The 17,166-nt window shown below is 41.7% G+C and overlaps 1 protein-coding gene and 1 non-coding gene across 22 annotated transcripts in view; both read left to right on the top strand.

Moving 5' to 3' along the window:
* Positions 1–17,166, top strand: part of MYT1L (myelin transcription factor 1 like) — a 716,654-nt gene that overhangs the window by 458,008 nt on the left and 241,480 nt on the right. For 18 of the 21 annotated variants that reach the window (XM_073625450.1, XM_073625431.1, XM_073625429.1 and 15 more), the window contains 3 exons: positions 5,928–5,982; positions 6,166–6,199; positions 11,439–11,501. The exons of 2 other annotated variants lie outside the window; for them this stretch is intronic. In XM_073625450.1, coding sequence (XP_073481551.1) covers positions 5,928–5,982; positions 6,166–6,199; positions 11,439–11,501 — 152 coding nt within the window. The remainder of the gene's footprint in view (positions 1–5,927; positions 5,983–6,165; positions 6,200–11,438; positions 11,502–17,166) is intronic. One more of the 21 variants, XM_073625442.1, reaches the window with a different exon arrangement.
* LOC141142042 (U6 spliceosomal RNA) lies at positions 15,515–15,622 on the top strand. The gene has a single exon (XR_012244291.1). It is a non-coding gene; the product is annotated as a U6 spliceosomal RNA (small nuclear RNA).

Below are 17,166 nucleotides of genomic sequence, written 5' to 3' on the forward strand. Positions count from 1 at the left end.
TGAGAAATAGCCCAAATGAGTTGATTCTTCCCTGGGTGGCCAGCCGCCTTGGGAGAATGGTATGCCTGGAGCAAAGCAGTGAGGAGATTCTCAGGGACAAAGCAGCGGTCACCAGGTTTCTCGGGCGAAGACTGAATATGAGCGACACAAATTCTTTCACCCGAAGGTGAGGTGAGACTGGTGCGTACAGTAGCCAGAATGTGATCGTGAGGTATTACAGGAACAGGTACCTACTCAATCTTGGTAGCGGAGGAAAACTGTCACGACAATGCGTCAGCCATTACATTCTTAGTATCGGGTAATAATGAGACTATGTAATTGAAGCTTGACAGAAAAAGAGCCCACCGCGCTCTTCTAGGAGATAAGCGTTTAGCCTCAGACAAGAATGTGAGATTCTTATGGTCAATCAAAATAAGGACCGCCACAGTGGTACCTTTGAGGAGATGCCTCCATTCTTTAAGAGCTAAAATGATAGCTAACAATTCTCAGTCCCCAATCTCGTAATGTAATTGCATTCTGCAGAGACAATTTCTTATAAAAGTAGCCACAAGGATGCATGTGGCTCTCAGAGGTAGAACGTTGAGAACGTTGTGCCCCCTCCAGTCTCAGATGCATCAACCTCAAGAATGAAGGGTAGCATAGGATCAGGATGTGCCAACACAGTAGCTGAAACAAAGGCAGCCTTGAGAGACTCAAAGGCTTTAATGGAATCCGGAGACCAATTCTGTAGGTTACCGTCCTTTCTGGTCATATCAGTTAGGGGTTTGACCAGAGAAGAGAAGTTCCGAATAAATTTCCGATAATAATTGGCAAAGCCAAGAAAACGTTGTAATGGACAGAGACCTACGGGTCAAGGCCACTCTAGAACTGCAGATAATTTCTCTGGGTCCATCGAAAAAAACGGCAGTAGAAATGTCATTACCCAGAAATTTACCCTGCTCACGATGGAACTCGCATTTGTGTGGTTGGCTCTCTATGGATTTATAATATATGAGAATATCATCGAGATAAACCACCTCACATTGGTGCAACATATCTCGGAAGACATCGTTGATAAACTCCTGGAAAACAGCAGGAGCGTTGCAAAGACCAAACGCCATTATGAGGTATTCGTAATGTCCTGTCCTGGAGTTAAATGCAATTTTCCATTCATCGCCCTCCTTGATCCTCACAAGATTGTATGCCCTCTCTCAGATCGAGCTTCGAGAAAAGCGTTGCTCCCTTGAGGTGGTCAAATAATTCCGTAATTAACGGAATTGGGTAGGCATTCTTAATCGTGATGGGATTGAGACCCCTATAATCGATACAAGGTCTCAGTTCACCACTCTTCTATTTCACAAAGAAGAAGCCAGCACCAGAAGGAGACATGGATTTGCAGATGAACCCTCAAGAAAGTGCATTAGCAACATAGTCCTCCATATCTTTATCCTCCAAGACAGCCACGGGAGCCATAGCACCAGGTTGAAGGTCAATTGCACAATCATATGACCGGTGTGGAGGCAAACTGCCAGCTTGACCCTTGTCAAAGACATCGCTAAATTTGTGGTACTCCTCTGGCAAGGAGGAAAGGGAAGAGGTGCACAAGACCTTAGCCACCTTCCGAAAACGTGTCTTACTGCATTGTGGCGACCAGGAAAGAACCTGAGCATGAAGCCAATCAAGAGAGGGGTTGTGCCAATGTAACCACAGATAACCAATAACCACCGGATAATGAGGAGGAAATTATTTGAAATTGGATTATTTCATGGTAAAGAGCCCCTATGGCCATGGTTAATGGAGCAATCTCATGAGTCACATGGGCAGGCTATAGAGGTCTCCCATCAATAGCCTCAATGGCAAGTGGAGTGTCACGAAGCTGCAGTGGAATTGAGTGCTCAGACACAAAGGCACTGTCTATGAACAGGCCTGCAGTCCCAGAGTCGATTAAAGCCTGTGTATCGATGGATGACTCAGACCACGAAAGGGTAACCAAAACTAGAGGATATCCTTCAAGGTAACTGGGGACATAAAAATGCCACCTAAGGTCTATCCCCTACAGGACTCCAGGTGCAATTGTTTCCCGGAAGGGTAGGACAAGGCCACAATAAAGGCACAATCTCCAATCTCTCCCTCCTCCTAAAGGCCCTCTCAGCCACAGAGAGACGTGTGAGGCCCAACTGCATGGGTTCTACTTCACTGACTCGGTACCAGGAGGCATTGAAGGTGAGGGAGGCAAGGGTGGGACTGCAAAGCTCAGAGCCAAACGTACAGGATGCTTCCGCAACCGCTCCTTAAAGGAAGGTCTTCCTCGGAGTCTGGAGTCAATGAGAATGGCAAACATGATCAACTTCTCCAGATCTGTAGGTATGCCTCGGGCTGCTATCTTATCTTTGTTTTTATCTGAGAGACCATGAGAAAAAGCAGCTACAAGGGCCTCATTGTTCCAAGCGACCTCTGCTGCCAGAGTACGGAATTCAATGGCGTAATCGCCAACAGTTCTTGTACTTTGTTTGATGGACATGAGGCTCTTGGCAGCAGAAGTGGAACATGCAGGAATGTCAAATACCCTTTTAAAGGAAGCCACAAACTCTGGGTAACTTCAGGACAATGGGTTTTTGCATCTCCCATGGATGGTTTGCCCTGGTTAAGGCTCTATCAAAAAGCAAAGAAATGATGAAGCCTACTTTGCTTCTGTCCGTGGGGAACACCTGGGGCAGCATCTCAAAGTATATCCCAACCTGGTTCAAAAACCCTCTGCATTGAACTGGATTGCCCCTAAATTGCTGGGGAAGCGGAGCGGAACCAGACATACCTCTTACAGAGGTAATATTCGAGGCGGGGGCCTGCAAAGAGACTGGAGCAGCAGCAGGGATGGCCTGCAACACAGGTTGTACTGGAACAGCCAGTGGGAGGATCCAGGTGAGCAGTGTGAATCAGGAGCGTCTGTAACACTGTGGCAAACTAATCCATGCGGTGAGCCTTCTCATTCAACCTGGAAAAAATATTACCACTAGGTGGATTGCCTGCACCTTCTGAATTCATGGCCTTAGCCTACTGTCAGAGAAACCATGAAACAGACGGAGACAGAAAATGCAGTAAAAATTACACCTTTTAATAAAATGTTACAACTGGTAAACATAGTCAAAACATAGCCAGGGTTCAGTAGCCAAGCCTGTGTATATAGGATAATGTATGTGGAAAATAAATTCCAGTAGGAATACAGGATATAACATATCCATCTGGATAATATGCCAGCTATATGTGTTAATAAGAATATAAATCAATAAAGTGTTCCATCAACTTAAATAAGCAACAAACTGCAGGGGAGTGCTTCTCCATGGGCCACAGGTGTCCGAGCTAGCTAAAGGGTGTGTGTTATATATAATACATCTCTTTATTGCTAGTGCTCTCTTTTCACTAGGATGTCTTTTTCATGTATTCTTCATTTGCCGGCATCCTTTGTCCATCCCAGTGCTTATTCTTCCCTCAACACTTGTGCCCATTCTTTTTTGCTGATACTGGTCCTCCACCACCTGTGCTCACTATCCACCTTCTGTACCCCTCACCTATCACCAGTGTCTACTCTCTATTGTACTGCATCACCTGTTCTCCCTCTCCACCACCTATATCTCTGCTGAATCACCTTTTTCTACCCTCTGCCACCTGTACCCTTTTCCATCCCCCATGCTCACCTTCTACCACCTATACAGTTCCTTCATCCCCACTGCCTTTATCTCCCCTCCATTACTTGTTCTCTCCCCTCACCCCTACACCCCTCCTCCATCATCTGTGCCTACCCCAACTGCCAGTATCCTTTTCTAATTACCTTTCCCTACCTTTAGTCACATTTCCCCCTCCTCTGTTACTTGTGTTTATGCTCTACCATTTGCACGCACTCTCCTTCCCATGAGCCTACTCTTTACCACCTGCACCCCTCCTCCTTTGTCTATGTATACGCTCAACTATCTGTACCCTTCCTTCTTTATCAGTGTATACCCTCTTCTATTTGCAAACCTTCTTCTTTATCAGTGCCTACCCTCTACCACCTGTACCCCTCCTTCTTTAAAAGGTGCCTACCTTCTACAATTTCTACAACTTGTACCCCACCTGTACCCCTCCTTCTTAAAAAGTGCCTACCCTTTTCTATAATCTTCATTTTTTACCAGTGCCTACCCTCTACCACCCGTACCATTCCTTCTTTATTGGTACCTACCCTCTATCATCTGTAACCCTCCTTTTTTAGTGTTTACTCTCTACCTTCTTCTTAATCAGTGCCTATTTTCTACCATCTGTACATCTCTTTCTTTATTGGTGCCTACCTATACTATCTGTATCCCTCCTTCTTCATCAGTGCCTACCCTCTGCCACCTGTACCTCTCTTTATTTATTAGTGCCTACCCATTACCACCTGTAACCCTTCTTCTTTATCAGTGCCTACCCTCTACCAGCCGTAACCCGTCTTTTTTAGTGTCTACCCTCTGCCACCTGTGCCCCTTCTTCTCTATCAATGCCTATTTTCTACAATCTGTTCATCTCTTCCTTTTTTAGTGTTTACTCTCTACCTTCTTCTTAATCAGTGCCTATTTTCTACCATCTGTACATCTCTTTCTTTATCGGTGCCTATCTCTACTATCTGTACCCCTTCCTCTTTATCAGTGCTTACCCTCTGCCACCTGTACCTCTCTTTATTTATTAGTGCCTACCCATTACCACCTGTAACCCTTCTTCTTTATCAGTGCCTACCCTCTACTATCTGTAAAACTGGTTTATCAGTACCCCTCCTTTTTTATCTGTGCCTACCCTTTTCCACCTGTACCCCTTCTTCTTCATCAGTGCTTACCCTTTACTACCTGTAGCCCTAATTTTTTTATCGGTGCCTACCCTCTACCAGCTGTAACCCTCCTTTTTAGTGTCTACCCTCTACTACCTGTGCCCCTCCTTCTTTATCAATTCATATTCTCTACCATCTGTACATCTCTTTCTTTATCGATGCCTAACCTCTACTATCTGTACCCCTTCTTCTTTATCAGTACCTACCCTTTACCACCTGTAGCCCTTCTTTTTTATCTGTGCCTACTGCCTACCCTGTACTATCTGTAACCCTGCTTTATCAGTACCCCTCCTTTATCTGTGCCTACCCTTTACCACCTGTAGCCCTTCTTCTTTATCGGTGCCTACCCTCTATTATCTGTACCCCTCCTTCTTTATCAGTACCTACCCTCTTCCACCTGTACACTGCCTTATTTATTAGTGCCTACCTTTAATCCCTCTTCCATCACCTGTATCTCTCTCCTCCATGGTATTTGCCCTCTACACCTCCTTATCTCTCCTAACTTTTTCCCACATTACTCCTTTGGGTTCAGTACTCTTCTACAGACCTGATAACATTTGCAATGCAAATGATATATAGGAATATTAATATTAGTATTATATATAGTATTATTATTATTATACAGGATTTATATGGCGCCGACAATTTGGAGTGCTTTAGATAATCTTTAAACTAGAGGTGTCTGCATCACAAGAGATTAATATTGAACATTACAAACAATGCAGCAGTGTACTCTTTTGTGTTAGCTTGATTTCCTATCATGCTTCTGGGTTAATTGTCCATATGGGTAAAAAAATGCTATGAAATATAATCAATACATTTCATAATGTAATAAAATCCATACACATCTATGACTCAGTATTACCAACTATTGCATATGAGAAAGAAAAATCTTCACGGTTTGAATCACAGCACTGACAAGTGTGAAAATGTAAAGAATTCATTGGTATTCCATATAATTCATTGTTATTCCATATAATTACTGAGCTTATCGCCTCACGTAAAGAAATCCTTGTTCTAAAATAGAAAAGATTGTGTGACAGTCTGCAGCAGACAGAGCATTGATAGTCTGTGCATGAAGGATAAGAGCATTCACTGCCTGCTAATCTATTCCCAGATGGAGGTGGATACAGACGAGAAACGGCATCGCACGCGCTCCAAAGGTGTTCGAGGTACGTTCCGTGCTTCACTAAATCACTCAGGGCCTCCACTCAGCAATGACCTTCATCCTGTAGATTCTCTTTCCGCAATTCATTCTGACCCTTCCTTTTTGCATAACCTTTTGGGTAATTTTCTATATCAGAGGGATACTTATGATAGATGATAAATTTTTATATTTTCCATTCTCTCTACAGTTCCTGTGGAACCAGCCATACAAGAGCTGTTCAGGTTAGTGCTCACAGTGTAAAATACATCCCATTAGCAATTTAGAAAATTCAGGCCTTTTAATGGGCATAATGCACTTTCAAGTTCACCGGTGCCTTACTCATGCCCTGATGCATTGATTAAATTAATTCTCCTGAGGCTTGCTAATAAAATGGATTTGGCATCACCTCCCTTTTCTTTTTTAATGCCACTTATTTGATTTGTGTCTTTCTGTCTTTTTTGCCCTCCTTCTAAATAAACCTTTGAGTATTCTACTAATGATCTTCTAAATTTTAAGGCAGATATACAGATATTTGTAAATCACCTGTCTGCACTTTAGTACAGGTACATGCACCCATCTAACTCATATGTCTACACTTTAATAGGGATTTAGGCATTCTGCTAATTCATCTGTGCACCGATCTATTTCACTGTCTGCACTTCAATTAAGTTACAGACACCCATCCAACTCACCTGTCTGCATTTGAATTAAGCTAGGCTACATTCACACCAGCGATTAGGGCTAGTGTGAATAGTAGCATCAGGAATCAGAAATTCCTGATTCAGCCCCATTCACTATAATGACGGGTCGCCAGAGGCCACAGCTATTTGCTGCTGTAGACACAGCCAGCGATTAGCTGCGGTGATTGCTGCAGGATGCATTTTATGTGCATCCAGCAGCGATTACCTCGGGGGATTGCTGGCTGTGCAGAGATCCATAAGTAGCTGCAGCCACCAGCGACCTGCAAGTATAGTGAACTGAGCCAACGATTTCTCACCAGGCCGCATCAGAAACTGCCGCTACAATTTACACCAGCCTTAATCACCAGTGTGAATGTAGCCTTTAACAGGCATCCATCTAACTCATTAATTGCACTTTAATCTAGGTACGAGCACCCATCTAACTGACTTGTCTGACCTTAATGTGTTGTTAAACCTAAAAACGAATATTTAATTTTTTGCTGTTTATCCTTAAATGTGGTGGCTGCATCTGTTTTCTTCTTTAAACTTCTTTTTTTTTCCTTTATTTTTACCTGGTGATCTGGTCACACACTTCCTGTCTTATGCCCTGTACACACGACCTGTTTTTCCGTCGGCATAAACTCTGAAGGTTTTTCCGACGGAGTTCCGCTGAAACTGTCTTGCCTACACACGGTCACACCAAAGTCCGACCGTCTAGAATGCGGTGACGTACAACACGTACGACGGGACTAGAAAAGGGACGTTCAAGAGCGAGTAGCCAATAGCTGCCGTCTCGTACTTGCTTCAGAGCATGCCTCGTTTTTGGTGCGTCGGAATAGCATACAGACGAGCGATTTTCCCGATAGGAATTGAAAATAGGGATTTAAATAGGGATTTAAAACATGTTCTATTTCTAGGTCCGTCAGAATTTTCGAAAAAAAAAAGTCCGATGAGGCCCACACACGATCGGAATGTCCGATCGAAAAGATTCCGTCCGACTTTTCCTGCCGGAAAATCCAACCGTGTGTACGCGGCATTAGGGTGCCTCCACTCTGGACAGGGGAACAACCGAGCCACCCCTGGACAGCAGCAATATCAGTCTGTGGAAAGGAAAGTGCTAGATACACTAATAGATTAAGATGGACTTGACTAGCAAATTAAAGTCGAACTCGGACTAACACTTTTTAAGCAGTTATAGCAACTTTTTTTGGGGAGGCGGGGGGAAAAATGTTTTAAAATAAATGAATAAAAGCTGACCATTTTAAATGCCCCTAGCAATGTTAAATGATTTGTGTCAACACCCTAACTGCAACTTTTGGACAGCTTGTTCTGTCAAAAGAAAGCTGAAAAATAACAGACTTACTGGCTAGATAAACAAGTTAAAAAAAAGAAGAAAAGAAAAGAAAACACCACATCTAATGACTGGTAAGTTTCAATATTAATAATGTTTTTTGGTTTAATAACCCTTTAAATTCAAGTGCAGGCACTCATTTAATTGACCTGTCTGGACTTTAATTCAGGTACAGGCCCTCATCTAACTCATCTGTATGCACATGAATTCAGGTACAGGCACTCATCTGTCTGCACTTGTCTGACTTTTCATCCGGGTACAGACACCCATCTAACTCACCCATCTGCCCTTTAATTCAGGTTCAGACATCTATCTAACACACCTGTCTCTAGTTTAAATCCGGTACAGACACCCATCTAACTCACCCAATCGACCTTTAATTAAGGTGCAGACACCTATCTAAGCCACCTGTCTGACCTTTAATTAAGGTACAGACACCCATCTATCTCACCTGTCTGCACTTCAATTCAGGCACAGACACCCATCTAACTTACCTGTCTGTCCTTTTATTCAGATACAGACACCCATCTACCCTATCTGTCTGTCTGCGCTTTCATTTAGGCACAGACACCCATCTAACTTACCTGTCTGTCTGCGCTTTAATTTAGGCACAGACACCCATCTAACTTACCTGTCTGCGCTTTCATTCAGATACAGGCACCCATCTAACTCACCCATCTGCCCTTTAATTCAGGTACAGACACCCATCTAACTCACCCGTCTGCCCTTTAATTCAGATACAGACACCCATCTAACTCACCTGTCTGCCCTTTAATTCAGATACAGACACCCATCTAACTCACCTGTCTGCCCTTTAATTAAGGTACAGACACCCATCTAACTCACCTGTCTGCCTTTTACTTCAGGTACAGACACCCATCTAATTCACCTGTCTACCCTTTAATTCAGGTACAGGCACCCATCTAATTCACCTGTCTACCCTTTAATTCAGGTACAGACACCCATCTAATTCACCTGTCTACCCTTTAATTCAGGTACAGACACCCATCTAACTCACCTGTCTACCCTTTAATTCAGGTACAGACACCCATCTAACTCACCTGTCTGCCCTTTAATTCAGGTACAGACACTCATCTAACTCATCTGTCTGCCCTTTAATTCAGGGACAGACACCCATCTAACTCACCCATCTGCCCTTTAATTCAGGTACAGACACCCATCTAACTCACCTGTCTGCCCTTTAATTCAGATACAGACACCCATCTAACTCACCTGTCTGCCCTTTAATTCAGGTACAGACACCCATCTAATTCACCTGTCTACCCTTTAATTCAGGTACAGACACCCATCTAATTCACCTGTCTACCCTTTAATTCAGACACAGACACCCATCTAACTAACCTGTCTACCCTTTAATTCAGATACAGACACCCATCTAACTCACCTGTCTGCCCTTTAATTTAGATACAGACACCCATCTAACTCACCTGTCTGCCCTTTAATTAAGGTACAGACACCCATCTAACTCACCCATCTGCCCTTTAATTCAGATACAGACACCCATCTAACTCACCTGTCTGCCCTTTAATTAAGGTACAGACACCCATCTAATTCACCTGTCTGCCTTTTACTTCAGGTACAGACACCCATCTAATTCACCTGTCTACCCTTTAATTCAGGTACAGACACCCATCTAATTCACCTGTCTACCCTTTAATTCAGGTACAGACACCCATCTAACTCACCTGTCTGCCCTTTAATTCAGGTACAGACACCCATCTAACTCACCTGTCTGCCCTTTAATTCAGGTACAGACACTCATCTAACTCACCTGTCTGCCCTTTAATTCAGGTACAGACACTCATCTAACTCATCTGTCTGCCCTTTAATTCAGGGACAGACACCCATCTAACTCACCCATCTGCCCTTTAATTCAGGTACAGACACCCATCTAACTCACCCGTCTGCCCTTTAATTCAGATACAGACACTCATCTAACTCACCTGTCTGTGCTTTCATTCAGGTACAGACACTCATCTAACTCACCTGTCTGTGCTTTCATTCAGGTACAGACACCCATCTAACTCACCTGTCTGCCCTTTAATTCAGGTACAGACACTCATCTAACTCACCTGTCTGTGCTTTCATTCAGGTACAGACACCCATCTAAGTTACCTGTTTGCACATTAATATGAATGTAGGCACCCATCTAAGTCACCAGTCTCCCTTTTGATTTAGGTTTAGGCTTCCATCCAACTCATCTCTCTGCACTTTGGGCTTAGGCATCTAACTCATTGCGGTACAGTACACATGAATTCAGGTTTAGACACCCATCTAACTCTCTCACACACACACATCTAACTCACTTGTTTGCAGTTTTATCCAGATTTAGGCACTCATCTTTCTCACTGTCTATACTTTAATCCAGATTTAAGCACCTATCTAGGGAACCTTGAATTCAGATACAGGCACGCACTTGATTTACTGTCTGCACTTTAAGTCAGGTATAGGCATTCTGTATTCATTTTGATGATCCTACTGGCTACAGTCCCCTTGTAAGCAAAACTAAGATTGCCCAGCTGGCTGTTATGTGCAGTTTTGGTGTACCAAAGCCTGTATTTTACTGCTGTACTTGGATAGTGATCCGCTATATAAGATTCAGAAGCAGGTGATGCTGTAGGTGAAATTTGAGTTTCCTCTTATATATTTGAAAACCAGGAAGCTGTGGAAAAGCTGGGGTTTTACTGAAAAACTCCCTTTGACTTTATTTAATTTCATGTCTGTAACATTAAACGGAATGACTGTAATTCTGCCATCTTTTAAATAGGAGCAGTCATTCTCAGGATACATGCACAGCACCATTAAAGCCTTTCTGCTGTGCATGAGCATTGTTCTGTAGCTAAGTTAAGGAAGATGGTCCTGTATCCCTTGATAGGTAAATTAATGTGCTTAAATTGAATAATTGTGGAATAATATGAAGGGATATAAAGTATCATCACCTTAGTCATCTGTTTTCAACTAGAACAGAGGATACATCCCTTTAAAATACCTCTCTGCATCTACCAGAAAAAGAAACATACCTTAAAATCAATTGTCTGCATCTAGTGCAAGAATCTGGAACATCCATCTAACTCACCTGTCCGCAGCTACCACAGTCAGAACAATGCTTCTCTTTAAATTATGTGCCATGGGCGAGTATCTAAAGAATCCATGTAATTCACCTGTATAGAGCTAACAGATAGTGAAGAATTGCTTGTAATTAACCTGTCTACTACTCACGCAGATGCAAGTTTGTCTCAAACTTACCTCTCAATATCTAGTGTTGAATTAAATATCACCTGTGTGCTGTTAGTGTAGAGATACTGTTTGAGAATACGAGTTTTAGAAGTCTTATCATGCCCTACCAGTGTCTGAGAGATGAAGCCTGGTCTAGTGTTTTATCCAAGATATACACCAACTACATCTTTATCCCTTGTTCCTTCCCTACAGCTGTCCTACTCCTGGCTGCGATGGCAGTGGCCATGTTAGTGGTAAATATGCAAGACATAGAAGGTAATTATAGTCATATTTTTCTCTTTATTTTTCTGTTTTTAAAGGGGAACCAAAAATGGATGGAACTTGTATGAGTGTATTGTATTAGGTTACTAGCCCAACTGATTCATCTGAGGATTCTGTGTAAAGTGAACCTTGAACAGTTACATAGACTGATTTTTAAACTGCCCATTTACACTTATGCATTGTGTTACTACAACTGGTGTGTTGCAGTGCCCTTAATTTTTAATCGGCACCACAATAAACAAATTCAATATTTAGCCACAAACCTACACCACATCAGACATACCATAAGTTCTGGTGTGCTGCATCAAAAAATGGTGCATGTCAGTCCATGACTATTTTTAGATTGCATTGATATTCCATTCATTTTGACACATATTTGCTAACACAAATGCAGTGGTGTGAATGGGTCCATGTTAGACTTTTCTGCTTGAGGCGGTCTTTGCAAACAGAGCATTAGTAGTTGGAACTCTGGAATCCATGGGATTGTTGTGAATCATGACTTGTGCTCACTTTCTTTTGAGTCTCCAAGACAAGAAAGTGAAGTAAAGAAAAAACAGCAAACTAAGAAACCTCGACAGGGCTTTTAACAATTCCCGTTTCTATCCAAAACAAAAAAGAAAAAAAGTTTAACTTTAGATATAAATTAACCTTTTTTGTATTAATTTCTCAAGCCCTCTCCTGGTTGTAATGAAAACACTGGTATATCCTCCTCTTACTGTAGCTTTTATTTTTGCAAAATTTACCCAAAACTGGGAGAATTGCTCTCAACCACATCCATAAAAAGACTAGACTATTTTAAATCAGAGTAGATATTGATCTACTTTATAATTTTAGATTTCTGGGCCTATGGCAACAAGAAGTAAGATGTAAGTGTCCAACTCTTGAGGTCACCATCATTCTAAGAGGCTCTCATGATCGCTTTCTAAATTTCCATTTATTTTAGATGAAAGTGAATAATGATTTATGGCAGGACTGGAAAGATCATGGACACCAGAGGGAGATTTGACCAACCAAAGAGATATAAAAAGCCAATCAATTATTTAGCCCAGTAGTGTCTGCTGGTAGATGAAATATAAATTTTAGCCTTGAAGAACTTCTCTGAAGCATATTGAAAAAAAAACAGTCTTTGTTTTAATAGATTAGCGTGTGAATCTTGTGAAAGGGTGATATGTGTCCTCTCGTATGCAGTAAACCTACTTTACACCTCCCTGGTTGCAGTTGGTTAGTCATAACGCTGGGGTCATGAGTGTTCTACAAAGCAGGTATGGTTTTTGCATTGTTGGGCAGATCAGGGGGGGTATGAGCATACTGGCAAAACATAAAGTGTATCTGTATTTATTCTAAAGTGACAGCAGAAATCACAAGCGTCTATGACTTCTTTCAAAGTGTCTTTGCAGTCCCCAAACGGATAAGTTTAATATGTAAATTTTGATTTGGAGTTCAGAATTTTAGTCTATCCCTTTTAAACTACCACTCCTCACTAGTCACTCACTACTGGTCAGTCTGGCCCACATCACATTGAGTGGTGCACTGCAAAATGTGTGTTCAAGGCAGTTACGACTTGCATCCAAAGACCTTGATAGATTGAGGGCCCTGGGTTGAGTTGGCCCAATGCATTTGGCAGTAAAATTATTCATCTCCTTGTATCAGTTTACTAGGTTTACTTTTTAAGTTGGCTTGACTTTAAATGAAAATGTTGTGAGTCATGTGTACATAAGTACAGGGCTAAGTGAAAATCCCACAACAAGCCTGACTCTGGAGAAAAGAAAACAAGAACAAAGGTGGACCCTTTGTCAGTAGAAACCAGTGAGGAATCAGTTTTCATTTATGAAAAAATTAAACAAAAGGGCAACAATTCCACTCCTTCCTAATATCTTTCCGCCAGTGAATAAGCACCAATGTTATCAAGCTTAACTAGAGCACTGCAAAAAGCAATGATGATGTAAAAAGTCATAAAAAATGTTTTACCTTCCAAACCCCCAGTGTTTACATATCGTCAACAACTGACTGTGGAGTTCCCATATGTGCAGGTGTCAGGTTTTCCAGCTCTCTTTAATATACAGTCAGGAGCTACGTGGGCAGAGCTGCAGAAATCATCATAGCTAGAAAAGGCAGATGGCATTCCATGTAAGTGCTGAAATCACCTGTGAAACTTCCTCACCCCTAGGCCTGCTCTCTTGTGTGGCCCCAAACTACCCCAGTCATTGTAAGTACACAGTAAACCATTCCACCAACAAAAATAAAAAACTTGTAGAGGGGCAACAAGAATGAGGACACTGGTAGGAAGGACATGCGTCACCTCTGGCAGCACTACCGCTCTGGGCCATAACCTAAATTAGGTATTCAAACTTCACGCTTAGACACCTTCTCTTACTGTGAGCGAGAGAGTGTCACCAGCACACCATGGATCTCCAGGATGGGTCAAAGCTTTATTCAGCAATAACATCATTGTAGCAGAAGCAACATTTTAGAGCTTTACAGAACCCCTTCATCAGGTCACTTGCCTCATGAGGGGTCTTGCAAGGCTCTGAAACATTGCTTCTGTTACAATAATGTCATCACTGAATAAAGCTTTATATAAGAGTGTGAACAGGATTGGATGGGACTTTGCATGTACCATGTAGGGTTATAAAAACTACACAGATCAAAACGTTTTTAAAAAAAGAAAAGTACACAATTTTTTTTAACATGTATACTTGAAGGAATTAAAATATTCAAAGACAAACACTGTTAAAACCATTGTTACAGTGTAACTTATCCAGGGTGTTGTGAATCCTGGTTGGAGAGTCCGAGAGATTTTCCTACGCGTTTTGAAGAGTGAACTGCTTCATCAGGGCCTCGGAATGTAGAATCATTTTTATTGTTATGTATACACTGTTCACTGGTAAGATATTGGAAAAAACCTGGTGGAGGAGTAGCCTGGGGAGCCCATGGGGATTGGCTGTGTTTCTCACTAGCTAGGGAAAATTACCCAGAAATAGGTGGTGACCTTGGTGATGAAGAGGGAGCTGATAACTATATCTTTATGAAAGCTCGAGTTTAGCATGCAACTTACTTCCAAGCTCTACCCACATAAAATTGGGGAGGAAGGGATGAATGAGATCCCTTGGGAGGGATTTAGTCAGCAAGTGACTTGAATGAAGCCTCAGGTGAATCTAGATCCCAGAGTATCTAAGCAAATATTAAGATAGCTTCTTGGTCTGGATGGTCACCAATGCCCCTTGGTGACCATCAAAACCAAGGAGCTAACTAAACTCATGCTTTCATAAAGATATAGTTATCAGCTCCCTCTTCATCACCAAGATCACCACCTATTTCTGGGTCTGATGAAGCAGTTATCTCTGTGAAACCCGTAGGCCAGTCTTTCGGACTCTCCAACCAGGATTCACAACACCCTGGATAAGTTACACTGTAACAATGGTTTTAAGTGTTTGTCTTTGAATATTTTAATTCCTTCATGTATACATGTTAAATAAAATTTCTTTTTTTAAAAACCTTTTGATTTATGTAGTTCTTATAACTCTACATGTTACATGCAAATTCCCATCTAATCCTGTTCACACTCTTATACATATTCTGGTATCCATGTAGGGTTCAACCATCCCACACTTACCCCTTTGCATTCTTTAACCATGAATAAAGCTTTGGACCCGCTCTGAGATCATTGATGTGCTGGTGACATTCTCTTGCTCTGATTACATTTGGTTCCAGCTACAGCACCCATTAACACTCATAGCCACTTTTCAGAGATGTGTGCATTGGGGATAGTTCATTGGACCCTTTTACCGTAAGATCCCAACCCCACTTTTTCCAAAATTTGTTGGAATTTCTGCTGTTGGGATGCAGGAAAACTAGTTAATATTTTTGCATTGCATTGAACTGTTTTCTTAAGCTAAACATTCCTCTACTGTACATTCACACTGCTCATAGAGTTTAATGCACAACTAGAAACTGTCTGGGCTCTGATGCTGTATTGGCTACCAGCATACATTTAAGCCTATATTGTGGTCCTTGCTTCGGCAGGACATATACTAAAATTGAAACAGTACAGAGAAGATTAGCATGGCCCCTGCGCAAGGATGATGCAAATTCATTAAGCATGCCATCATTTTTCTAATTTTTTTTTCTTCTGTACCTTGTACCCATGTGATGGTCCCTTCCTCTTTCTATTCATATCTTTCTCCTACTCCTTTTTGTCTTCTTTTTACATTATGTAATCTCCTGGTATTTTCAGTTGGACATTTTACTTGACACGCAGTGGTTTTTCTTTGACAGACCTTGTATTTTCCTGACCACCTCTATTTGTACTATTTTATGGGTATAGGCCCTTTATGTTGATAATCATTGCTTGTATTATAAGTTGTGCTGCTTTATGTCCATATGATTGTGTCTTTTTCACCTGGTCACTGTTATGTCCCAGTATCTTATTGATACTTTTGATTCTTTTTGACTCTGTAATGCAGCTTTTTTTCTTGTCTACATTTGTTATGTATCAATAGTAAAAATATATTTACCTTTAAAGTTACACTGTGCATTTAAAAGCACCTTTTCTTTCTCCCAACTGTCCCTTTTTTGAATCAAATATATTTGATTCTTCTTCTTCATTTGACCCTCTTTTTGGTCTGATGTATAAATGCCTAGGTCAAATGTATTATTTACTTAATAAAACCCAACTCCAGGCAAAATTTTAATTTAAATAATGCTTTGTGATTCAATTACCTTACTTCTAATGCCCTGTACACACGAGCGGACTTTTTGACCAGACTGGTCCGACGGACAGAATCCAGCAGACAATCCGACCATGTGTGGGCTTCATCGGACCTTCAGCGGACTGTTTTTGTTGAAAATCTGAAGGACTTTAGATTTGGAACATGTTTCAAATCTTTACGTCGGAACTCCGCCGGACCCAGTTCCTATCGAAAAATCCGCTTGTCTGTATGCTAGTCCGACGAATGAAAACCGACGCTAGGGCAACTATTGGCTACTGGCTGTGAACTTTCTTATTTTAGTCCGGACTTTGGTGTGATCGTGTGTAGACAAGTCCGTTCGTTCGAAAGTCCGTCAAAAGTCAGTTGAAAGTCTGTCGGAAAGACTGTCGGACCTTTGTTGCCGAAAAGTCCGCCCGTGTGTACGCGGCATAAGTCTTGATTCCAAACACCTCTTTCTAAGAGATCCTGCAGTGTAATGGACCAAAGTCACAGTTTCCTCTGCCTTGGGGACCAGACATTTTTACCTGCTTGTTATCTTCTTGGGCACTGGTTCCCTCAATGCCCTGAAGAGTTCTCCTTCTTCTGAAGCCTATGAGAGAGAACCCAGCCACTGCAAGTTCCACCATAATGAATAGGTGATGTTCATAAAGTGCAGGCAGTGATGTGGATACCCAAAGAAGGAGCCCAGGAAGTAAACAGAAGAAGAGAGAAGGATTGCTACATAACCGTAGCTTTAGGTAAGTAAAATGGGCATTTGGACAGTTTTTTTTTTTTTCATATCAGCAGTTAGTTAGAGAGAGTTGGAGGAAGTCACTAATAATCTGGAATTATACTACACTAAACTTTTTATTTCACTGCTAAATTCCTTGATTTGTAATTTTGAAAAGCCAGTATAAAAGAAGTGGTGAAAAAAGTACTTATCAGTATAACAGTGTATAATAACAGGGAAT

The sequence above is a fragment of the Aquarana catesbeiana genome, linkage group LG04, assembly GCF_042186555.1.
Source record: "Aquarana catesbeiana isolate 2022-GZ linkage group LG04, ASM4218655v1, whole genome shotgun sequence".
NCBI lineage: Eukaryota > Metazoa > Chordata > Amphibia > Anura > Ranidae > Aquarana > Aquarana catesbeiana.